Here is a 25,356-nt window from a genome sequence, read left to right as displayed (position 1 = left end):
GATAAGCCCTGCTGCTTTCTTTTTAAGAGCAGGGAATTGTCATGTTTAATGTGATTTGCATAGAAGAGACATTTAGAAGAGGATCGGCATGAGTGCTAGTGTCTCTGAAGAAATTACCAGTGTCTTTGTAATTTGTGTTTTCTTCTTCTTCCCAGAACACCCCCCACAAAAAAAGAAAAAAAAAAACCCACAATAAAGTGCTTCACTTTCCACTCTCACCTCATTCTTTTCCAATGTACATTCCGACATGGCCTTGTCTCCCTGCTCCTGAAAAGTTATGATGATCAAAGCTACGAATATGTTGACAAAGAAGAAAGGAAACACCACAAAGTAGACCACATAAAAGATAGATGTCTCCATGCGAAAGCCTGGACTGGGGCCCTGGTCCTCATATGTGGCATCCACAGAGTGCTTCAGGACACTAAAAAGAAGGAAAGACTAAAATCATTTTCAAAACTGATGTAGATTTATTCCCAAGTTTTACTAAACAACGCATTTTGAGCAGGTTTTGGTTGCTTGCAGGCCAATGGATCAAAAGAAAAATAACAGAAGAGATTTTCACATTTAAAGATAAAACAGAACCATCTTGAAAAGGATAATATTCTGATTACGCCCAGAAACCTTGAAAAATTGACCAATACCAGCAGAGGCTAAACGCACATCCACATCAACTGAATCAACTGGATGTGGTAACCATAGCAATTGGATATAGTACCCATAGAAAGTCAATGACATTCAGCGACTTTGAGCAACAAAACCTTCCTTCACTTTGAGGCAAGCGATTGAAGTGACTACCAATGAGAAAAATGGTAAATACATTGGAGGTTTACCTAGGCAACTGGAGCTTAGAATATCTGTTATCGGCCGAACATCAGCGCTTCCTATGTCCAACCCTTAAATGTGTGACCCTTTAGTCAGCAGATGAGGTTCCTTCCACGTCTTCTGTTTAATTTATTAATAATATTTATTTTCTTTTTCTTTTATACATTATCATTTTAGGTCAAGGCTTTTAGGTTAAGAACAAAACGTTATAAGGCTGTGTCTCTATCACTCATATTGCAGTATCTACAGGTGCAATGTACTAGCATAAAACCAATCAAGAGTCCTTCCTTGTGATTATGGTCTTACTGAGCTGTCACAGCTTGTTAGAAAGTCTGTGATTTTCAGCTGTCATGACAAGCTCACTCAGTTTAGCAATCTACTTTTCATTTTCAGGTAAGTACATGAAATGCCAAAAAGCAAACAGGCATCAACGACCTTTGACAGAGACAACGATGAATCTGCTTGTGGTACTTCAGCTCAAGCAAAGGCGTTAACACTTAGACCCCCACGGCAACATTATTTTGCGTTTCTACCTCTAGGCACAGAATGACAGACTGACATCTATGCAATGAAACTTGATTGCATATTAACAGAATGCACAGTAATTACATCTGGGATAAATCAGGTACATTTAAACTGCACAGTACAATCTGGCTCCAGGTGTGATGAGTGCCTTTCAGGATGAATCACCAATGGAAATTTTAACTTGAAAAAGTCACGAATGTTTCCAACACTCAAGCACTTATTGTCAGCTAAAAATGTGAGCAATATTTCTTTCTGCACCAATTAATCAGATTTATTAGTTTCATATCTTTAATGATAAAAAACCACTTGGACCTCCATCTAGGTGCTACTGAAAATGATATGCAGGCTGTCCTGACTTACACTGGCCAGCCCTCTCCAGTGGAGACGGTGAAGAGTGTTAGAAAAGCCCACAGCACGTTATCATAGTGAAACTCATACTTCTTCCACACTCTGGGCTTCGCCGTTACTTCATCCCTGTCGTAGTCCAAAAACTGACCCCTGAAAGCAAGAAGGCAGACAGAATTAGTTGAAAAGATGTGACAAAAAAAGGAGAAAAAAAGTGGAGGAGGAAGATGTAGTTAGAATAGACAACAGTAATAAAAACAGTAATATAAACGTACCTGCAGTCTTTCTCCAGGGTCTTGGACTCGTCACTGCAGTAGAAAAATTTCCCCTTAAAGAGCTGAACAGCAATCACAGCGAAGATGAACATGAAGAGGATGTAGACGATGAGGATGTTGAGGACGTTCTTCAGAGAGTTTACAACGCAGTCGAATACAGCCTGAGAAACACACACACAAGCACACACACACAGAACTGTAAAGTTCTTGACTAATCAGGCCTGTCACATCTAAAGACCTCACAGTACCTTATTATCCTAACAGAGTGCTTTGCTCTCAGGCTCAAGGCCTACTTGTGACTCCTAGAGTATTTGAAAGTAGAATGGGAGGCAGAGCCTTCAGCTTTCAGGCCCCTTATTATGGAACCAGCTCCCAGTTTGCATTCGGACAACCTCGAGACAACTTTCAAGCTTTCCTTTCTGACAAAGCATATTATTAGGGCTCTTTTCACTCTCTGTGTGTTTTACGTTGTATGGCTGCCTCTGTGAGAGGTTTCTTCCTGTTAAAAGGGAGTTTTTCCTTCCCACTGTTGTCAAGTGCTTGCTCATAGGGAGTCATGTGATTGTTGCGATTTCATTCTAACATTGTAGGGTCTTTACAGCATAATGCATGCAGTTTTTTTTAAATTGATACTATATAAAGAGAATAGAATAGAAATTAAACTAATTGGATTGAATTAATAGTAAGGTATTTATGTGTATCTTCCCGACTGTAACCTCCAGTCATCACAAAAGTGGCAAGCAACATGCAGTACCTCTCATGGCCACTTGAGGCTGCCTCCGAAAGACAGTCAGTGCACAGAGACTCTGTTAAAATGCCCGACTTTAAAGGAACAATACATGTTTACAGGCTGATTCTAAAAAACTGTTTTTATTTCTATATTTTATTTACTCCTTCATGAAACAATTTAAATTTTATAAATATTTAAAGTTGTGCTATTTTTGGCTTAACCACAAGGGGTCGCCACAGGGGTAAGGTTGCATCAGGAAGGACACCTGGTATAAAAACCCTGTGTGGTGAACCCTTGTGAATAAGGAAGCAGCTGAAACATTATTTTACAGTTCAAAATGATGCATTATTAGAGATGTAGCAGCTTTGACGGGCAGGTTGGTGCAGAAACGGGGACGATACAGTTGCTAGCTGTCTGCTAGACATCACCTAAACAAATTCACACTACTGGGATGACATTTCAATTCTGTTTGTAATGCTGACATATTCACTTTAAACAAAGACTATATTCATAAACCAACGATTTCTATTAGATGGCTTTGTTTCTGAATGAAAAGCTGTTGTAGTCTCACTAGTAATCTGGATCAATTGTAATCTAGACCAGCGGTCCCCAACCTTTTTTGCGCCACGGACCGGTTTATGCCCGACAATATTTTCATGGACCGGCCTTTAAGGTGTCGCGGATAAATACAACGAAAAAAAACTAGTACCGGTACCGAAAAAAAGAAAATTTATTCATAACACACGTGAAAAGACCAAGGAAAACCGAGTAAATGATAAAAACGATAACAAAATAACGCTGAAAACCGATAAAACCCTTGAAAACTATACATTTCACACCTGAGCCTCAACTCTCGCGGCCCGGTACCAAACGACTCACGGACCGGTACTGGTCTGAGGCCCGGGGGTTGGGGACCGCTGATCTAGAAGGGCCACTTTGCGGACACAGTCAGCCTTGTTCTAAACCCAGATATCTTTCCCATCTCCCACCTGCAAACAGCAGTCTGTGCCTGTCACTATCTCTGTCAGCTTGTGCTGGGATCTCTTTGAGAGATGAAGTGCTTTGTCGATCCATTCTGACATGTATGCAATGTAACCAGTGAATATCTGCTACTTGAGTGACTCCCATCGAGGCTGCTCTTAAACCAGAGTGAAGACAGAGGTACTTTAACCAGCCTGTCCTGTCAAACCACTCTCCCTAAGTATCCAAGAAGAGCTTTGGATGGGCGTCTGTCTGCCACCTTCGATCTGTCTCAATTATCTCACTTTTATTAGCCCAATCAGATCTCTCCTCTTTTGACATATACTTTTGTCCACACAGCAGAGGAAAGCTGTCATTTCTGTGTCTGAGACAACAATTGAGGAAAACAGGATTCTATACAGCATTGTGCTCCCAGTGTAATTCTTTATAATATATATCTTTATAATAGCTGCATCATGGTAATATATTATATAAATTCTAACTATTGATTTTAAAGATCTTCAAAACTCTCTGCAGTAATCAATTCTCCATAAGCTCAGTATAATTAGCACAACACCTCCAATAATGAGGACATGTAATCCTAGGAGTTTTTGTAAATCCACATAAAAAAACACCACCTTTTTTTCTTTAAATTAAGTGATTTTCTTTTTTAGAAACACACAATTTAAACATATTTTAATGAAGATGGAAGACAAATGGAGAAGAACAGACTTCACTTCTGCGGTAACCCAGTTTCTGCAAACTCAATTTGAAATAATTGCCAATTCATCACAAACAAAAGAGGAATAGCTGCCAGCTCAAGGCTGACAGGTAAGTGAGCACCAAATAAGCCAAACTATTAACACTGCAAATGCAGCAATCACGTCCAAATGATTAAATATATCGCATAAGTCATAAAACATTGGCTAAACAATGAGAAATCATCAGTGTAATGTGTTACAGTGCATTAAGTATGTGTTTCATTGTTAATTGCCACAAAACTCCTTCGAGAACCAAGTACTCGCCTACTGTAGGCGTGTAAGACACAGAATATAAAATTCAGTATCTAAGCAAAAAATCAAGCAAAAATCAAACTTTTCATGTCTGATATGGTAGAGTAGGTTTCTGGAGACTTTGACTGCCTCTCGATTGTGTGCACGAATGTGTCAGGGGTGTATAAGTAGGAGGCATGAAGTGCTGAATAGAGCAAGCTGATCAACAGACAAACCAGGATTCAAATGTGTTAGTTGTGTTGTTCCACTGATTCTTGTAGACTTTCGATGTTCAGAACGGTTTAAACTGTGCGGTGGCAGGTCTATCTACAGTGTTGGGGAGTAACGGAATACATGTACCGCCGTTACGTATTTAAAATACAAAATATGAGTAACTGTATTCCGTTACAGTTACCGTTTAAAAAGGTGGTATTTAGAATACAGTTGCTTTGTTGAAATAAATGGATTACACGGTGGTATTTTCCTGTTTCATATTGTGGCGGATCGGGACTGTTTGGGTGCTCTGTGGGTTTTTGGTTTTTCTTACAGACTTACAGAACGATCTGTGACAGATTTGATTACCGTACCTTCAGTTTGGGCAGCCGTTTAATGGTCTTGAGTGGCCGCAGGACCCGGAGGACCCTCAGGGACTTGATAGTGTTGATGTCCTTGCCTTTTGTCCCTCTGTGCAGATTGAGAGTACAGTTAGTCTGGGTGATGTAGTGCAATGACACTCTAAACCCTTTCAACTCAGGCTGCATTAACAAGAACTGACTGCACTTCACCAGGTTTATATTGTAGGATGCATATATTCTGTTAGTAGAACACATGCATGTGAGTGAGGTATGTTATTCTACAGAAACATGCTTCACCAGTCTTCTCTTCTTATCGAGATACTTTTGTAATTACTCCCTTTCTTTTCCTTTTTTCTGATCTTCCCTTTGGCTGCTTTGTTTTCTTTTTATTGTTTTTTTTTTCTTTCATTCCTACAACTTCACGCATCTTTTAAGATGTGTGAATCTCATTATGTTCTCAAAGGAGCTTGCAAAGAAAAGCGTCTGGACTTTGACGCTTTTCTCAGTCATCCAGGTCACCTTTGACTATGGTGACCTGGATGACTGAGAACCTTCACAGACTCATTATGTTCTCTTTTCTGTTCCCACATCTTCCTTCCTAGTTTTCCTTCCTAGTTTTCCTTAGCTCCTTTCCTTCCTATCTATTTCTCTGCCTTTCTTCCTTATTTCAGAATCAGAATATTTTATTAATCCCGAAGGAAATTAGGGGTTACAGCAGGCAGCACGCTAATGGCGCATGCGCACTTACAAAGGAACCTTCTGACCAAACTTTACATAAACATCACATTGGGAAGACATGTTTCCTTTCTACCTTCCCCCTTCCTTCTTTCCTTCTTATCCTCCTGTCTTTTCATCATTCCTTCCTCTCCTTGTTTCTATATCTACTTCCTTTCTTCCTTTTATTTCATCCTTTTTGTCTTTTCATTGCTTCTTTCCCTTCCTACCTTTCTTCCCTTTCTCACTTATTCTTCTTCCTTGTTGTCTTTCCCTCCTCTCCCTTCTCTTAATGCCCTTCTTTCCTCCCAGTATAACTCCTTACTATGCCTCTTTTCTTCAAATCTTCTTTTCTACCTTCCTTGTCCTAACACCCCTCCTTCCTTGTTTCCCTGAAACCTGCTGCCCTTTCTTTCTTCCAAACCTCGTATCCTTCCTTTCATCGCTTTTTCTTTTCCTTCCTTCCTCCCCTTCTTCTCTCCCCCTTGTTGTAGTCCATCCCCAGCTTTCTTAATTCTTTCTTTTCCTTATTCTATCTTTCCATCTTTATTTTTTCCTTCCTTCTAACCTTATTTCCTTCTATTATCTTTTCCCATTGTCCTGATCTTGTTTCTAAAACCACTTCCTTTCTTTCCTGCCTTCCTTTCTTAATCCTTTTCCTTTTTCCTTCCTTATTGCCCTCCCTCCGCTTCTTCATTCCATCATTCAGTCATCCCTTCCCTCCACACCTTCCTGACATTCAATATTTTCTTTCTTTGAAGATTCTGACCTTCTTTTTTGTTTGTTTGTTACATGCTTCAGTGTATTTTCTGTTTATTTTTCTGTTTCCTGTTATAATGTATTTTCTTCCAAACCCCTTTTTAAGCCTCTTTTCATTTTCTTTCCCTTTGTTCTTGTTTTCTTTTCCTTTAATCTTTCCTTTGGTCTGTTTTTTCCATCTTCAAAATCCACAACAAAAGCTATTCACACAACAGTGAAATTACACCCTTTTCATTCCATACTTCAAGTTTTCATTGAAGGACTATGTCTGGTAGTGAATTGTTCCAGGTATTGCTTCCTTCGATGCTTCTTCCACAATACAAATTAGCATTGTTTCTGTTTAATAACACACAAAATCATACATTTTTACAGTAAATGCACAAAGAATCTGCCGCAGGTGCAGGAGGCAGTTTCTTTGCAGGAACCACTGCTGTCACTGCAGACGTTGCACGTTTTGCTCACTATTTATGGGAAGTAAGTGTGGGGGTTTAAAAACTAGCCATCATGATAATGACATACAGTCGAGCCATCATTCACAGAGTGACACTGGCCAAGGATAGTTTGAGTGTGAAGGATTTTTTATTAATTAGTGACACGCATTGTGGGTGTCAACTGTATATCCATCATGCATATCTCCTGTTCTACCACATCCCAAAGAAGCTCTACTGGATTGTAATCTGGTGGCTGTAGAGCAGCGGTCCCCAACCTTTTTTGCGGCACGGACCGGTTTATGCCCGACAATATTTTCACGGAGGTGTCGCGGATAAATACAACAAAATAAAACTAGTATTGGTACCGAAAAAAAGAATATTTATTCATAACACACGTGAAAAGACCCAGGAAAACCGAGTTAATGATAAAAACGATAACAAAATAACGCTGAAAACCGATAAAAACCCTGAAAACCATACATTTCACACCTGAGCCTCAACTCTCGCAGCCCGGTACCAAACGACTCACGGACCGGTACCGGTCTGAGGCCCGGGGGTTGGGGACCGCTGCTGTAGAGGACCACTTGAGTACAGTACAGTGTAATGTTCAAGAAACCAGTTGGAGATGATGTGAGTTTTGTGACATGGAGTGTTATCCTGTTGACCACTGTGTGTGCTCAAGAAGGCATGGACAATGTCAGCAAAATTACTCGGGTAGGCTGTGGTGTTTAATTGGTAAAGTGTAAAAAAAAAAAAGGTACCAAGAAGATATCCCCCCACACCGTTACACCACCAGCAGCCTAACGTTTGGATATATAGTCTCAGTTTCCTGAGACTATATTTACCGCGGTGCGTTCTTCTGCTCATGGAGCCCATGTACTTTAAGCATCAACTTGTTCTGCATTGCTTGGTTGTAACAACTGGATATTTGTGTTACTCTTTCTTTTCTATAACCTGGTAGCAGTGTGGCCATTCTCCCCTGACCTTTGACACCAATAAGGCATTTTTGCTCAGAAAACTACTGTTCACTGGAGATTTAATCTTTTCCAGAATATTCTCTGTAAACCCTGCCTGCATGGTAAAATCCCAGTAGATAAGCATTCATTATATCTGTTGATCAGTCACTTAAATCACATTTTCCCCCATTCTGATGCTTGGTTTGAAGTTTAGCAGGTTGTATCAATCATGTCTACACCCCTCAATGCACTGAGTCATTGCCATGTGATTGGCTGAATAGTTACTTATTTAGAAGTTGAACAGGTATACCTAACAAAGTGGCAGGTGAGTGCATTTTATATGAAGAGTTCTGTAAAGAACTCAAACTTTTGGTTTATTCCTGTCTGGAAAGTTTATTAGTTCGAGATACCCAACAGCATATCACAAGCTTTTAACATTAGCATACTAGCCTAAGATGTCCTCGACCTGCAATAGTAAAAGGCATATTTCCAAAAAATACACATTAAATTTAAAGCACAATCCTTCCCTCTTGTGTCTTCTTTTTGGGTCATTACCTGGAGGCTAGCCTCTTGGCACATTAGAATTAGTCTTGCAGCAAGAATAAAAATAAGATACAGGCAAACAAAAAGAAAATGTAGAAACAAAGCTACAAAGTTTTAACATACAGTAATGCCTTCTTCAATACCTTTTCCTGGCTCATAGTGTGCTTACCTATTTTTACCACCCTAACTGTGTCTAAACCTCTCAGCAACCCTAAAACCCAACCTTAAAAGACCTTTGGAGAAGTGAGGACAGGACAAAAAGTTCCTCTACAGATTGTTCTTGCTCTAATGCTCCCAAAGTGAAAATGGTCCTCATTAAGGTAGCTGGACAAGCACAGACACACTCGCACAGACCCAGGTCAGTATGTCAGCGCTTTACAGGGTCTCATTAAAAAGAAAGGATTGTTATTAGGTACTAGGGGACTCAGAGAAACCCACCAGAATAATGAACATGGCTATTTTTTTAATATGTGGTGACTGGCGAGGGAAGGACAGAACTCAAACCGGAGAGAAGCATGGTTCCAAAAAAATCTGGCCCCGGGGGCCTTTCAAATTCTCAATAAAAAAATCTAACAAAACGGCATGCGGCTCTCATGCTTGTATAACTTGGATACTCTGGCATGCAATTTGCGAAGTCAATGCCAGTCCTGCTTTTTAAGGACCTCAACACATTGAGATGGCAAGAACAGTCTCCCAATAGCTTTCAGAAGCGCACGGGCGGGGAGTTTGTTTTTCATGTCAATGCAGCACACATCAGCGGTGATTGCAACGTATTCAGCAGCCACACATGAGGTCATCTGGAGTAGCTTAACTTCTGTAGCCGCTGCTCGCTCATGAAAGAGAAGATTTCCTGTTCAGACTCGTAACATCTGACGTCTAAAGCTGCATCAGCAAAATCGGATGCGCAAAGCTCCTGCTCTCTGTTTCAAAATTTACAGAGGATTCAAAGTTCTTGAGGAATTTTGTATAATGTATGTTTGGCTTATTAATTTCCCATTTTAATGGTAATAGTGAAGGTTTTCTTTGACTATTAGCAAAAGCTGAAAATGCAGGTCAAAATCACATTTTAAAAAATATCTCCAACACAATCCGTATCATAGGTCAGCCTTTCTAGTGTTCATTTAGAGCCTCTAGTGCATAGCAGCAGCTGGTTTGCATATTTTCTCCATTTTCCTCTTTGATTTCTACTAATGGGAGTATTTTCAAATCTACAACATTGCAAGAGGACACTGTTAACACACTCTTCACCCAGTGTAGCCCGATCCGCTACTTCCATTTATTCAGAAACATTTTTAAAAGGTTAAAAATATGGCATACTCTAAAATTCTGTCTTTTTCAAAAACAAATATTAACAAAGCAAAAACTCTCTTTTAACAGAGAAAAACAGATGTCTATTGTGAGTTTCCTTACAAACACGACAGGCTGTGAGGAACAAATTTAAAAATTTTTTTAAGGTGAATTCATGAGAGAAGCTATAATCCTTTATTGGCTGCCCTCTAATTCCATAGGCATAAAGAAGAAGAGATGAAGGTGGAGGTTGGTAATCTCTTGGACATTTAACCGATTAAATTGACTTTAGTCATGATTAAAAGAGAAAACTGAGAGGATAGGTAAGGAGTTAAGCTTTGATACAACTGATAACCTGAGTTTCAGATTCCTGCAGCCCAAATCCCCGTCTGTGTGTTGATTAACTTCTGAAAGCTATGAGGGAGAGCTCCCAATGTTTCCTTTTTGTCTTGATGTCCCAATACTGGGACAGGAGAAAAGGTTTATAAAAGGGAGGGAAAGCGAGGAGGGAAGGGAGTCACATCCCAAGCACTTTGGGATGAAGGGCGACAACGTAAACCTCGAAGGCTGCTAAGAGGAATGTTCTGTGTTTCACAGGAGGAGGGCAAAAGGGTACGAGGGGTTAAAAACAAAAAAAGTAGATACTGACAATTCCCACCTGGCCACGCTTTGTTGCGATCTGATGGGGAAAAGAAATGATAAGCATATGCACGCAGACAATACACAAAGACAGACAGCAGCATGTAAAGCAAGACAGAGCAAAATAAACACTTTACACAGATATCACCCAGGCGTGAAGATATAGTGACAATTTTGGTGGTTCAAACTTCAAAACACATCAAAAGAAAGCAAAGATAAGAGACAAAAAAGTGACTTTTAAGTAAATTTAAAGTAAACACCCTTTTAAAGCAAGATAAGCTGGATAAAATATTTGGAAGAAATAGTGTTTGTGGATACTGAATATGAGGGAAAATCAAACTGATGACATGAAGATGATTATAATGTCATGACTGACTACATATACTCTGGAGTTAAGAAATGTGGTCCTACAGTAATTCTGTTACATTGCAGTGTTTTAGTATGCTGAAGATCATGGGTATGGAGCCAAGACACCAATGCAGCTATACTCTGATCATGTGGTGCATTACTACTGCTGCGGAAAATATTTTAGAAAATTAGTAGAAAATGCAACATAATAATAAAGGTAATAATGTTACAGAGTGTTATACTGGTATTTGCATTTAACCATTTCTGAAGCAAATTAAAAACATTTTGTAAATATGTGTCTTTGAGTTTTACATTTTCTGTGAATACAATTGTTTGACAGTTTTATCATTTTTAAGCTGTGGCTGATTAGTGGCTACATGTTAGCTTGCTCTCCACAAATTGTATATAAAAGACGCATGTAGCAACAGTACCATCACCCATTAGTTTGTGGACTACTGTTTTGAAGCCTCAAGCAGAGCGGTTTTGCCGTAGCCATCTCGCTTGAAAGTGATAATCAAGCTGTGGACCTGTCTGAGAGCTGAGCATCTCTCGCTCAAAAACTAGTAATTATTCAATTACTAAAGCTTTATTGTCCTTTTTACTAATAGTGAGTGCCATAATTTTCAAACTTAGCATCATACAGTATTAAATAAGACTAAAAACAAGCAATCCGGTCGTTAAGTCTGACGTCACTTGCCGTGTCTGGGCCTAAACTCCGCTGCAGGTCAAACGATCACTATGGCATTACTGAGAGTTGAAAAACTGTCTAAAGTCTTTCATCTTTAATAAAATGATCAGCGTTCTCCTCTACCAGGTGTAACAATTGAGTTTAACATCCAGGCATCCATGAAAACGGAATTTATGACATTTAACGGAGTTAGAAGTTAGCAGGAAGTTAGCTCGCTAGCTTCTATCTAAATACAATATAGCATGTCCTGACTGCGGGGTTTTGGAAACAAATTAAAACGTACAGCTCTGTTATCACTTCCAGCATAAATGAAGACAGAAAACTAAACAGCAGTGACATTTGTAGGGTTACTGAAGTTTGGCTAGCTGGTATATAATGATGTGCTACGTGACCACTAGCGACACAGCTATGTTAGCATAATATAAACAGCTAACTTTTTTTCCACTCGATAAAAGTTAACGTGAGTGTTCTCGGTGGTCAGGAACAAATGTAATCGCATGAAGGATGCTGTAAAAAGACCAAACTTCAGCCAGGAGAACAACTGAGATAATCCATCCACAATACGAGGTTAGTCATTCATATACTGCTGCATGGGCTGGGCTGTAGTTACATCCTAAGGTTTTAAAAACTGAGCTTAAATAAATGATTAGCGGTTTTTAAATAAATTTTGACCTTTCAGTTGAAACACAATATTAATATATAAAATCCTTTTATATCTAGACATTAATCCTAAAGTAAGCGCCTTCAAAAACACAAAGCAGTAACTGTGTTGGATGTTTCAAAACAGACAGTTTGGGTAACAGGTTTACAACTTGCCTTCCTTTTCCTGTGTTTAGATTAAGTATGAAAATAAGATCTAAATAAAAATAAAATGTAGGTTGTCAGGTATCACATCTATCCATTAGACCTGGTGCTGTGAATGGAGCCTCTTACATGGTTGATTGGTGTGAATGAGAGTTGATTACAGAGCTGACGGGAGAAACAAAATGCCAGACAGCAAGTGAAAGCTGAATGGAGGGATGAAGGGGTTCAATTTGATAACTCCTGAATATCATTAACTGTGCATTATTGGTAAGAAAATCCTTCATCTATTATTCACTCTGTTTAATAGTTTTTATTTAGCTCTTTTATTTATTTGCGTCGTTATTATAAGCAGCATCATTCAGTTTCTTTGTGTTCATAATGACCTGAATCACCCTATGAAAGCTCAAACGTCTGATATGTTTTTGAAGCAGTGTTTTGTTCAATCTCAGCACTGGTCCACTGTGCACTGTGTACTTTGTAGCTTCTAACACACATAAAATATGTCCAATAAATGGAAAACGGGTAATTGCTCTTATGTAACCCGAATACAGATGTAACACAACATAGTTACATAACACAAACAGAGGAAATGCAATGTCTTTAATCGTGACTGTGGTGGCGATGATAAAAATAGAAAGTAACAAAATATGACATTTGTGCAAAACATTTAGCTGTGAGAAGACAAAAAACAACACCTTGCTGAAAATACCACGAGCTAAGGTGGAGAAAAAGTGATTCAAACGGGCAGATATGCACATGAATAAACAGACAGACTGACAGAAAGAGCAGGCATTACCCCATAAGGCTCCTGAAAGCAATCCAAGCCAGAAAACAAAGAAGAAAGAGAAAAAGTGACAGAGAGAATACAGAGAAAGAGTCAGCAACAGATAAAAGACAGAGACAAGCATCAACCTAGTGCTGGCAAAAGACAAAAAAAGGGAAAAAGAGAAATCAGAGACAGAAAGCGTTACAAAGAAAAACACACGTGACAAGCAACTGTGGAGAGTTTCAGTCAGTGTGTGAAATAGTGGCAAAAAACCCCTGAAAACATTGTTCAAAACGAAATGTGTGATCACCAGCTTTCTCAAGAGACCCAGAACTCCTCTGGCTGTGGAAAACATTTATTTACATGATTTCCAAACCAGTTGTATACTGAGATATACTGAAATACAGGTAACAAGAATAAGTCTACTGATACCAGTAAGAATGCTCACCAATAAGGAGTCAAATCCACTCAGATTACAGTGCAAGTGGGGATTTAATTTTGACTTACACCACAGTATCTAAGGGCAGGTTATACAATAAAAAAAAATGCAATGAAAAAAATCTGGCGCCTTTCTAGAGTTTCTTCTTTTACCTAAATTTTTGTATTAAATAAAAATAACCCAAGTAAATGCAAAATTTAGTTTTTACATTTCTATTATTTCATTGATTAAGGGAGGGAAAGCTATGCAAACCTAACTGGCTCTATGTGAAAAAAAGTGTCCCACTTGCTAAATCATGAATCTTTCTGTGATTAACCACATCACATCGTGGCACAGCTGAAAGAAACAGCTGAGAAACAAAGTCATTGACATCTATAACTCTGGAATGGGTCACAAAGCCATTTCTAAGGCTTTAGAGCTCCAGCGAATCACGCTGAAACCCATTATCCACAAATGGAGAAAACTTATAACAGTGCTGAACCTTCAGGAGTGACCAGCCTATCAAAAGTACTTCAAGAGTGCATTGATGACTTATCAAGGAGGCCACAAAACAACCCAGAACAATATCTAAAGAACCGCAGGACTCGCGTCAGTTAAGGTCAGAGTTCATAATTTAAAAATAAGATAGATACTGGGAAAAACCCATGGGAGTGTTCAAGGAGAAAACCACTGCTAGCCAACAAGAACACAAAAGCTCATTTCACATTTGACAGAAAACATCTTGATGGTGTCCAAGACTTTTGACAAAATATTCTGTGGACTGACGAGACAAGCGTTGTAACTCAAGTTAACTTGGGATATTCAGTGAGTCCACATCTGAACGGCTCAAAAAAAATCCAGACAAGAAAAGGAGGTTTTGGAGTGGACTAATCAAAGTCTGGACTTCAATCAAATTGTTGTGCTTTGGCATGACATTAAACAGGCCGTTTATGCTCGAAAACCCTCCAAAGTGGCTGAATCAAAACAATTCAGCAAAGAAGAGTGAGCCAAAATTCCTCCACAGCAAATGAAAAACTCATTGCCACATAAACACTTGATTTCAGGTTACTTTTTCACATGGGGCCAGGTAGGTTTGGATAACTTTCCCATTCATAAATGAAATCATCTGAAAAAACAGAAAAATGAATTTTGTAATTACGTGGGGTTATTCGCAATTAAAATTTATTTGATTATCTGAAACATGTACAAATGTGCAAAAATTTGGAAATCAGGAAGGGGGCAAATACTTTCTCACAACACTGTAAACAGTGTGGTTCTTATAACCATGCCATTGACTGTATATAAAAAATGGACAAAACATGGCCACCATGTTATCACCTAATGGTTTACGCCATTGTTTTGAAGCCTAAACATGAGCATTCTAGTGAATTGTCTATGACAAGATGGTAATGGCCTTCTTTATCATCAATCCGACCATATATTTAAAATAAATACCTGACAATATTAAATAAGACGTAAAACTAGCAAATGACATAAACATTTTACAGAATGTATAGAAAAGATGTGTGTAAACATTGTTACCTTCCCTAAACTCATTCATATATAACTCATGCACAATGTAAATAAGTTGATGCAGTGTTTTATATACAGTCTATGATCCATACTATGTTCGAACTTCTACTCCACTAAGAAGAAAACGAATATTCAAAAAGCAGATTCTGTATAAGGCATTAAATCCAAAGTACCAACTAGATGGCAGCTAGAGCCTGACAGTCATGGGAAAATCCTGTCCTTCTGTCTCCACCTGAGCCTTAAACCTATCAGCCAAATTGTGCATGACCTATTAGCCAACTAGCAGGGAGGGGCTGTGAAGACTTTATGTAACATAATCATGGCAGCAAAATAACCGCTGGGCAACACAAAAGTCTTGGAATTCATGGGAAAACAATAAGACGAGCACATTAAAATTCATAATGCTCGTCCACTGGATAGTTGAGAGGAGGCAACAAAACAAACCATTTGGCGTTTTAATGATGATGGTTTCCACATCTTGTTATGTGGTTGGTGTACATTATATTCAAGCACCGCTGGGATGATAAAATAATGAACAGAAAAAAATTCAAGGGAAAGTTGACTCACGAGCAGGCAAAGGCCACCAGAGCTCCGCTGACCACGATGAAGTCCAGAATATTCCACAGGTCACGGAAATAAGAGCCAGGGTGGAGAAGCAGTCCCAGGTCAATCATCTGGAGTCGCAGAGAGTGATGGAATTACAGAATTAAATTAGACACATTGGGATGGAGTGTTATCTCCACGTAAAACCACAAAGCCAATTAGTGATGTCAGTGACATGCTATCCACAGTTTGCTGGCCTTTTCATTAAAGCTCAGATGTGGTTATAAGCAGGTCAAAAGCATAAAGTAAAAATAAATCTAACAAGCTAAATTTGGTTAAAAATGACGAAAGCTCATTATGAAACAAATCCTTATTAGATAAAAAAAAAACCCAAACTGAAACAGATTTATATGTATCTTATACTATATAAGTAAACAGTGCATATATCCAGAAAAGGACAGAATCTTCAAGCCGACAGAAAATAATGTCTGTCATGAAACTATTCCTGCTGCTTCCTAATTGGACTAATTATTATGGAGAAGTCTGTGAGCCAGTTTACATTATTAAGTGATGCAAAACCCAAATATTCTTCCTTGTAGCGGGGTGTCTGGCTTCTGTTTTAGGTTCAAATCTCCAGGACTCTGACTTGGATTATTTTGGTTCTTGCAGCAGCTTAAAAAATACCACTATCAAAGTAGAGAAAGACATGCTACACGTAAAAGAACAGTTAAAGGCAATAGGATGTAAGCAGCTGATTATGAGAGCGACATGCTTGCTTCTGAATATGCTTTTTTTTGATGATGCATGCATCAAATAATTTTCTGTATTTTAGCGATCAAGGCATCTATCAAGTATTATACCAATGCAATATTTTTGGAGAAAGTGTCAATGTAGTTTTATTACTTTGTGATTGTGTTTTTAGCTTTGTTGAGTGTTGATCAAGGCAATCTTTACATTTAGCTCACCACAGATGTTGTAGACGTTTGACTAAAATCTTGCACAGCAGGTTTTCATAGCTCATGCGGCTCGAATGAAAATGTACCTTGATTTTTCCATCCTTCTCACCTTAATCACCATCTCAAAGGTGAAGACTCCAGTGAAGACATAATCCAGGTACTTGAGAACCTACAAAAAGTTAAGCAATAAGGAAATATCCTTTAAAATGACTCACTAACAGACCCAGTGACAGATGTTTTCAGTCTTTGAAAGGGTGTGTGTATATGTGTGTAAGAATGGACCAGATATGCACAACGTGTTCCTATGTCCTGCCAAAGATCTCAAACTCTGTCAGCTTTGCACTGTACTGCATAGATACACATTACCTTAACACCTCACAACAGGCACACACGCTCACCAAAAACTAACACACACACACACACACACACACACACACACACACACACACACACACACACACACACACACACACACACACAGTTTCCCTCTGCACCCCTGACTACAATACTAACTAGCTGTGCTCGTCTGTCAAAACAAAACAAAAAAATCATCCTTATTCCCAGCATGGGCTAACATATCACACAGGGATGTAAAGAATACAAAAACAGGATAGTTACTGGATTTTTGGCTCTGAACCACTTGCGAATCAGTTATTTCACCAAGAAATGATTAAAAGTTTGTTTTTGTGCCTCCTACCACTCATTCCTCAACATGGATAAACTGTCAGATCCTGTTAGGAAGAACTTCTCAATCGGTCCAAATGAATCAGTCAGTCAGCCCAAATGAGACGTGTTTATGTGTGAATCCTCATCCGGCCTGTGCTAGCCTGCATGTTTTCATGCATATACTTGTCCATGTGTGTTTATCTGTCTGACAACAAGTGTGTTTGCTGTGTACTTCCAGATGTTTATTTATGAAGTCTTGATGTAGGCCTGACTCACATCGTTGCGCGTCGCATTGGCTTGCACGGGGTCCTCAGCTGCCAGGGCGATGCTGCTCATGGTAATGACCGTCAGGATGCACATTTCAAAGTAGCGTAGGTTGACCACATAGTGACACAGCCGTCGCACCCTGCAAGACCAACATATAAACACACGCACGCACAAACTCGAGCAAATGTACTACACGCTTAGCAGTGACAGCTCACAAGGTGCTTTCAGGTGACATCCTTCCATAACAGGCTGTGGACAAACGCATATCCAAAACAATACATGAAGGTAGGGAATGAATCTGCCGCTGAACTATGCCGTTTCACAGAGCTATAGAGCATCTGCGTATTTATAGCATTACTATTTTTTTTAATTTATAGCATTAGCATTACTATAGCATCTGCATTTTATCTTATGCTTCTGACTATGATTCAATTCTTGTGTTAAATCTTTAAAGCTTAAGGCTGAAATTTTAACTAGCCATGCTTTAGCTCACTTGTCTATAAGATCTTGAGACCACTTGAGCGTCCAATGGCCTCGAATTTGAGGTGGCACCTTCCAGTTACTCAGCTAGAATTTACCCCAGGATGCACAAAAAGTAATGTTCTAATTGGGCGAAGAGAAAAGGATCCAAAAAGCAGCAAATGTCCAAAGAAGAGCCTTGGAAGACCTTTGGAAAGCCTGGAAAATATTGCCCGTGACCACTTTAAAAGAAATTACAAGAAACTGCGTGGAAGCAAAATTAAAACAAATGAGGGATGGTTCAAGAACCTTTGCACAGTACTGTATATTTGCAGTTGCTGCTTTCCTCCCCAAAACAGGTCCTCACAGAGAAAATGACTCCAAATTGAAGCTACACCCAGAGCTCCACTTCTGGGAGTGACTGTTGCCTTTGTGTGTAGGTGAGGCATGAAATACCCCAAAGAGAAAGGATTTATTTAAGCATGACAAGTGAGAATAACGGTGATTTGTTATTAACCACTAAAGAGTCAGACATAAGCAAACCACTGACTGTTTCAGTGCTTTAAAGAGGAACCTGAATGAAATCAATTAAAGCTTTTAATTCTCAATATGCTGTTTATGCTAACCCCACGCCAGTCCGCTGAGTCACCTCGCAACTTACGGGTTTGTTTGGCCGAAGATGAACATTGAGCTGTAGGGAAGGATCTGCCGAGGCCCATTAGCTGCCTCGTCCTCTTCCAGATCTTTCTTCTCCTCACTGAGCTGCAGGTTGTCACAGTCGATGTTGTTCACTGATGCGCAAAAACAAATACGCTCATTTAGCTCAAAGAAGCACAGACCGTAAAAAGTGAGGTATTTTCTATGGATGTTAAATGCAGGCTTTTAGTTTCTTTAGGCATTTTATAGCTGCGCTTCACAGAAATATACAACACATCATTTCACTAATTAGACATTTCTCATAAGATCGTGGTTGCAGGGTCAAGATTAAGTGTGACAGCTATGTTATGAAAAACTGTTTTTCGCACATGGAAGAATATTAACTTAGCTCACAAACAAGTACACATACTTTTACAGACACCTTGAAGAGATGCAGTATTTCTGAATAAAAAAGTTAAATTTTCTTTTTTCCTCCTTCAGATTAAAAAGGTTTAAAAAAAAAGTCATCCAAACACAAGTGTTATGGCATGATTTTTTCACAGCGTGTGGGCTTCATCGTCAGCTGAAATAAAACTGTGCTTTTTGACAGCTCATTTTGTATTTTAGGATATTTGGCTGCTTTTATATGTGTGATAAAAGTCTACTCACTCATTTGATTCTTTGCTAATCACGAGATGTGGGGACTTTTGATTGAACTTTGTAACACAGTGAGCTAATATAACACAAATATGTTTAACCTCCCTATCCTTCCCCACCTCCCGTCTCAGTAACACACTATGCTCACTGGGTATGATGGTGGTTTCTCCAGGCGGGGCAGTGATGGTGACAGGAATGTGGATAGCATTGCTGTTGAGGCCAGCCTGGCTGGCCCTAGTGGAGTTCTTCTGGTTGTCAACATCCTCTGTAGGCTGCTGAGGACTGCAGGTAAAGCTCTCCTCCTCAGCATCTGGCTCCATCTCCCTGGAGAAAAAAAAGATGGGTTTAGTGTAAAAAAACAAAACAAAAAAACCCCCAAACTTTGTTTCCTTTCCCTTTTGTACAAAGAAGCACAAGGTAGCTCTAAAAACACAAATTTCATATAGTATCAGTGTATAAAATAAGTTCAGGTGTTCATGAGCAGCTCTCATAAGGCCCCACCACAGCATTGTAATCAGGTTGAGGTCTGACTGGACTATTGCAACAACTTGATTCTTTTATTTTTCAGCTGCTCTGTTGTATGTCTGACTTCTTGTTCAGTTAAAAATACTGTACAGGTCCTGTGGCTGTAAAACAAGCCCAAATCATCACCCCTCCACCATTGTGCTTTATAGCTGTTTGTGCTGATATGTGGTGTTGTGCATTGTGGACAAAGACCTCCACTTTGGTGTCATCTGACATTGTTCCAGCTTTCTTGTGGTTTATTGAGATGCAGCTTTTCAAATTTAAGCCTTGTTGCCATGTTCTCTTTAGAGAGAAGAAGCTTTCTCCTGGGAACCCCAAACAATCAAAACAATCTGAGTTTAAGATATACCTCGTTTTGGGGGGTTTTTCTGCCAGGACTGCATACAGTTCTGTAAAAACTTATTATTCATACGACTGCAAGAGTCTCAAGCACAGACTGTTTTCATAGCCACTAATCTGAAGTATCAGTCTTTGTGCAGTTGATTACAGTCCAAACACGTCCAAGAAAGGCCAATACATGGAGAAAAAAATAACATGTTATTGAACAGCGTGAATAAAAGGACAAGTACAGGTGACTCACAGATCCTCAACTGGCAGTTTTAGTAAATACAGACCATAAAAGCCACACTATGGTTTTTTGTGTGAAAAAGATAATAGGTCTTCTTGAATAAATCTTCATGTTTTTGTCATTTCTTCAATGGAATAAACTTGACTAATTTCCTAGAACAAAAATACGATGATAGGGTGCATAACCCAAACTAAAACCATTCGACCCAGGTTGCAGATGTGCTGACAAGATCAATTCGCCCATGGAGTGATGATGGCTACAAATGGGCCTCAAAGTTGGATCTACAACAAGACAGTCGAAGTGTGTCTGTGTGGGCTCTCAGTCATCCACGAGAGAAAGCAGCTGGACTCCTTTAATTTTCTTAAAGAGGTTTCACCTCTCATCCGAGAAGCTTCTTTGGTCTTCTAGAACCAAATGGTGGAGAGTCCCAGGTATTTAATCCCTAGTGGGAATTGTCCCACACACAGGGAAAAGATTGCTTTCTTTCCACGCTACTTAGACGAAATTCAGAGTGGATTAATGTTTTTTTAAGTTATGACAAGTTATGACTGAAGCTACACCTGACAGCAGAACTGTGTCTTCATATTTTTTGCTGAACTTATTTAGAAACCAATTTTGGTGGAGTTAATTATTTGACTTGATTCGAGGTCAAGCATCAAATGAGAATGACAAGTAAAGGCCATTAATGGCACATGGAGTGCTGGTAATGTCCACTCAAATAGGTTGTTGTCTAAAACTGGCTTTACGAAAAAAGAAACAGTGTTGTCATGGATGTGGAATGAAGAAATGGGAAGCAGAGCGAAAATCTAATCTTACTGAGCTGCAGTTTGTATTTGGGAGCAGTAATATATTAAATGTGCTGATGAAACCAACAATAATAAAAACTTCTGTTCAAAACACATTGCATCAGAAAATTACAATAAAAAAGCAAAAGCACTTTGGTGTTTGTTGGCTGTGTCTGTTGTTACAGACGCAATCAGAACTTCCACCTGCAAAAACTCACTTTTTTGCAACACTGACACAGAGTTGTGTCATCTTTTTAACTTGACATGGAAAACAGTTATTAATTTACACATTTAGCAATAACAAAGCAAAATTTGCACTAAGGTTTTTGACCAAAGCGAATGGGATGAAGAAGTATTATAAAAAAATGTATTATAAAATTTCATATTTTCTTACATATTACTGTTTACACTTAAGATGTCAAATAATCATCAAACGTCAGAACTAACTAACAGCCAGTGAATGAGATAATCATTAGTCAATCAATAATTTATGACATATTCTGAGGTAAATACACCTAATTAAGTTATTTGGACACATTACGACTTAAATAAAGTGTATTAGTATAGTGTGTTGTTTAAGTTGAAAGATTAGGTCATTATTTTTGAAAATGAAGCATTTTATATGAACAACAAAATCTGCAGCTTTACCTGTAACCTCTGTTTCCGTTCTTGTTCCTCTTAGAGTCATCTCCACCCAGAGCTGTCTGAGCTCTGCCCGTACGAGAGCATCGGTCCTTCCTCTCTCCATTACTATCTCCTCCACCTCCCCCTCTACCCCTTTGCTCTGACTGTGCACCATTTGCCAACATCCCATTCCCCTCTTTAGGTGGACGATGTGAGTGATGGTGGTGATGCCCCTTATTATCTCCTCCTCCTCGTCCTCCTCCCTGCAGGTCATTATTTTCCTCCTCAGGGGAGCCGGTCTGGTGGTGGTGGTGCCTGTGCCCCTGCCCTCCATTGCGGTTGTGACTCATCTCCCCTCTCCTCTCTTTTGTCTGTGGACCATCAGCATTGTGATCTCTGCTCCTGCTGTGATGGGTGTGGTGCCTCCCTCCCCGGACATCTCCTTCATCTCTGCTCTCCCCGCTACTGTCGTGGTGGCGGTGATGCTTCCTGGAGTGTGTGTGAAAGTTGTCATCCTGCCGGAGATCCCCTGCCTCCTCCCACCCTCCCTCGGGGGCCCTGCTGGATTTGTCTCCATTCTTGGACTCCACCCTAAGGGGCCTGTCCAGGTGAGTCTTCATGTCGGGGTGCAGATGAAGGGCGCTGGACATCAATAGGCGGTCATCGGGGTCGAGCTCGTTGTACAGGGCCTCGCTGCTCGTTTTTATGTTATGTCTCCTAAGTTGGTTAGTCCTCTGCTCCCACACTGACATAGCCTTCGCTGAACGCTGCTGCTCTTTGCTGCAAACATCGAATAAAACCCACAGGAAAAGATCATGGAACAGCAGTAAGTAATGACATACAACACGTTTAGCTCTACTTTATGAGGTGAACATTACAATCCACACTTTCACCCATAGTCACACTGTCATCTGCAAATTCTAACATTTATCTTAAAATGACGCTGGATAAGTGAGTTAGAAACAAGCCTATGGATGCGTCAGCACAGATGTGTGCAATGGTGAAACCTTTACTTACCATGCATGAATATGTATCTCAAAACCAACATAGAAAAATTTGACAATTTTTCTTACAGTTTTCTTTCTTACAATCTTCGTACACGTCTTCACACAGCATACACTCTTGCAATGTGCACTCGAAAAAATATCTACTTATCGGCAAAATGTTGGCTTTAAGTCATTCGATGACACGTACATTTTTCATGTCATTTTGTTAAAGAATGTAAACAGTTATATTTAAAGGAGTTTTGTTAAATGAAATTTACCTGATATGTTTGTACCAGGTACAATTTCTTTAATGACTAATGAGTTAAATGAATAAACTTTTACTCGCATTTTATTCAGAAAATAATTCTATGTCCTCATAAACATGAAGCATTATTTTTGTGTCTAAATAGGAGATCCTTATTCTTAATTTGGATATTTTGACATTTAATTCTCTTACCACTAAGTATGTCTTATATTACACTGTTAAGCTTTTAAATGTTGTGAAATTACATTATAAATCTCTGAAATTACATTATAAATCTAATGCAGGGTTTTAAGTTTCTTTAGTCACAGACTAAAATTTTCTTCTCCAATCTAACTCACTTCTCCTTGGTATAAATCTGACATGTTGTTATTAAGGCGTCATTCTCTTTTAGACTACAAGCAGGCTTTTTGTGGTATATAAGAGATTTGCACATTTTATAAAAGTATTTTATATGCTCAAAGAAAGGTTTTCCACTCAGGTGAGTGTTTGCTAAAAAAAACAAAGGTTTATAATAATAAATGGACACATGTACAACTATTTCAAACTTAATACAGGTACCCAGTTTATACCCGAGGTCAGATTTGAAAGTAACAACCAATAAGATGAGATTTTTTTCCACTAATTTCATAAATTGAGCATTTACTTACAGATATTTATCTTACTAAAATACACAAATTCTAGTCTCTCCGTCCATGAACTCCTCCTACACGATCAGAAGCTGAGCTACAAACCCTACCACAGCTACATCTTAGACCCCTACATGATCTATGTTGCATATTGTAAGGTCATCATGTTGTCTAGCAACCACATAACACATAAATCACAGGTTTAGAAACCTGTATTATAATATGGGCATGTACTATTGTTATTGCATTACAAACTAGCCAACTCACTATCATTGCTGTGCGCAGACCGAGCGTGCTTAGTCCTTTAAACAAGAACATGCACAGTAATCTATCCCCCTGACAACTCTTAGAATCTTTTGTAAATTTGTGGAACAAATTATATTGAGTATTGCTGCATGGTGGTGCATGTCAGAAATTAAAATAAAATGAGAGGGTCAAAACTTTGATATTCCTGTTATTTAGCATGTACATTGGCGGAATTGTTGGGTTTGTGTTATCTTGCCAAAACTATCTTTGTAGGCGATCGTGGCTCAAAGAGTTGGCAGTTCGTCTTGTAACTGGAAGGTTGCCGGTTCAAGCCCCGGCTCGGACAGTCATGGTTGTTGTGTCCTTGGGCAAGACACTTCACCCACCGCCTACTGGTGATGGCCCGAGGGGCCGATGGCGCGATATGGCAGCCTCGCTTCTGTCAGTCTGCCCCAGCGCAGCTGTGGCTACAACTGTAGCTGCCTCCACTATTCATTCACACCAGTGTGTGAATGAATAGTGGAATTGTAAAGCGCTTTGAGGGCCCCGAAAAGCGCTTTATAAATGCAATCCATTATTATTAAAGACGTCAGTAAACTTTATTAAAACAGTAACATTGGTCATTTTAACGTTGTCATGAGGTGTGCATACGTTTCCATGTACATTAGTAGTTCCAATGAATCCTCCCTTACAAATAAAAAAATATAAATAAATAAATATTGATACTTGCTATTTATCACAACATCATTTTATTGAAAGTCTGGAATTTTAGATTATTGAAACCTTACAGATTGACGTACTTGTCCACACAGCGTATTAATTCTAGTATTATCAGATGTCTATATTCCAAATAAAAAGCACATATTCATGTATATTAATACATATATACATGCTAATTTATTCCTGTCTCATTGTGTGTTGCATGGTGCATGGTATTTTATTTGTACAGGACATTGGGAGTCTTGCACTATAACAGTGTAATCTGTAGGGATACTTTTTTAACTCTTCCCACATGCAAGATAAGTTTGTTTTGTCAATTATTAGAAAGATACTACAGCTACTACTAAAACTTTTATTTTAGAAGTATTTTTCAACCATCATGTGAAACTTAGAACAGCTGTTGTAGCAGACAACATCAAAACGTTTACTGGGACTTCTTAATATGGCATGCCTCACTGACATTGCACAGGGTGACCCGAGTCATGTGCAAATGGTTCAGGCAGGAAAATCATGCGGTGGGTAATAGCAGAGTTTAGGAGAAGATGATCTGGGATAATAATTATGGGGCGAAATGGGAGCTTTTTTTATTTCTCAAAATAAAAAAATCAAACATAGAGCATCCATTTAATGTAATAATATTCCTGGTTGTCATCAATGTAATGCATATTGCTCCTGTTCACAGTATGATTTGTGAGTTTTATGGGTTAGGTCATTTAT

General features: G+C 39.0%; 1 protein-coding gene across 2 annotated transcripts in view; it reads right to left on the bottom strand.

The window, feature by feature from the left end:
• cacna1bb (calcium channel, voltage-dependent, N type, alpha 1B subunit, b) overlaps positions 1-25,356 on the bottom strand; it is a 221,111-nt gene that overhangs the window by 40,776 nt on the left and 154,979 nt on the right. The window contains exons 19-30 of one of the 2 annotated variants that reach the window (XM_085463201.1): positions 21,821-22,576; positions 19,443-19,618; positions 18,663-18,792; positions 17,552-17,681; positions 16,719-16,778; positions 15,678-15,784; positions 13,190-13,201; positions 10,573-10,593; positions 5,237-5,333; positions 1,968-2,128; positions 1,708-1,845; positions 220-421 (exon numbers count right to left, since the gene is read on the bottom strand). In XM_085463201.1, coding sequence (XP_085319327.1) covers positions 220-421; positions 1,708-1,845; positions 1,968-2,128; positions 5,237-5,333; positions 10,573-10,593; positions 13,190-13,201; positions 15,678-15,784; positions 16,719-16,778; positions 17,552-17,681; positions 18,663-18,792; positions 19,443-19,618; positions 21,821-22,576 — 1,990 coding nt within the window. The remainder of the gene's footprint in view (positions 1-219; positions 422-1,707; positions 1,846-1,967; positions 2,129-5,236; positions 5,334-10,572; positions 10,594-13,189; positions 13,202-15,677; positions 15,785-16,718; positions 16,779-17,551; positions 17,682-18,662; positions 18,793-19,442; positions 19,619-21,820; positions 22,577-25,356) is intronic. The other variant, XM_085463200.1, reaches the window with a different exon arrangement.

Source organism: Copadichromis virginalis, linkage group LG7 (assembly GCF_057382275.1).
Source record: "Copadichromis virginalis isolate Kocher_CV1m ecotype Utaka linkage group LG7, C_Virginalis_male_GT1.1, whole genome shotgun sequence".
Classification (NCBI taxonomy): domain Eukaryota; kingdom Metazoa; phylum Chordata; class Actinopteri; order Cichliformes; family Cichlidae; genus Copadichromis; species Copadichromis virginalis.
Note: the sequence above shows the minus strand (reverse complement) of the source record. Positions and strands in the feature narration are given on the sequence as shown.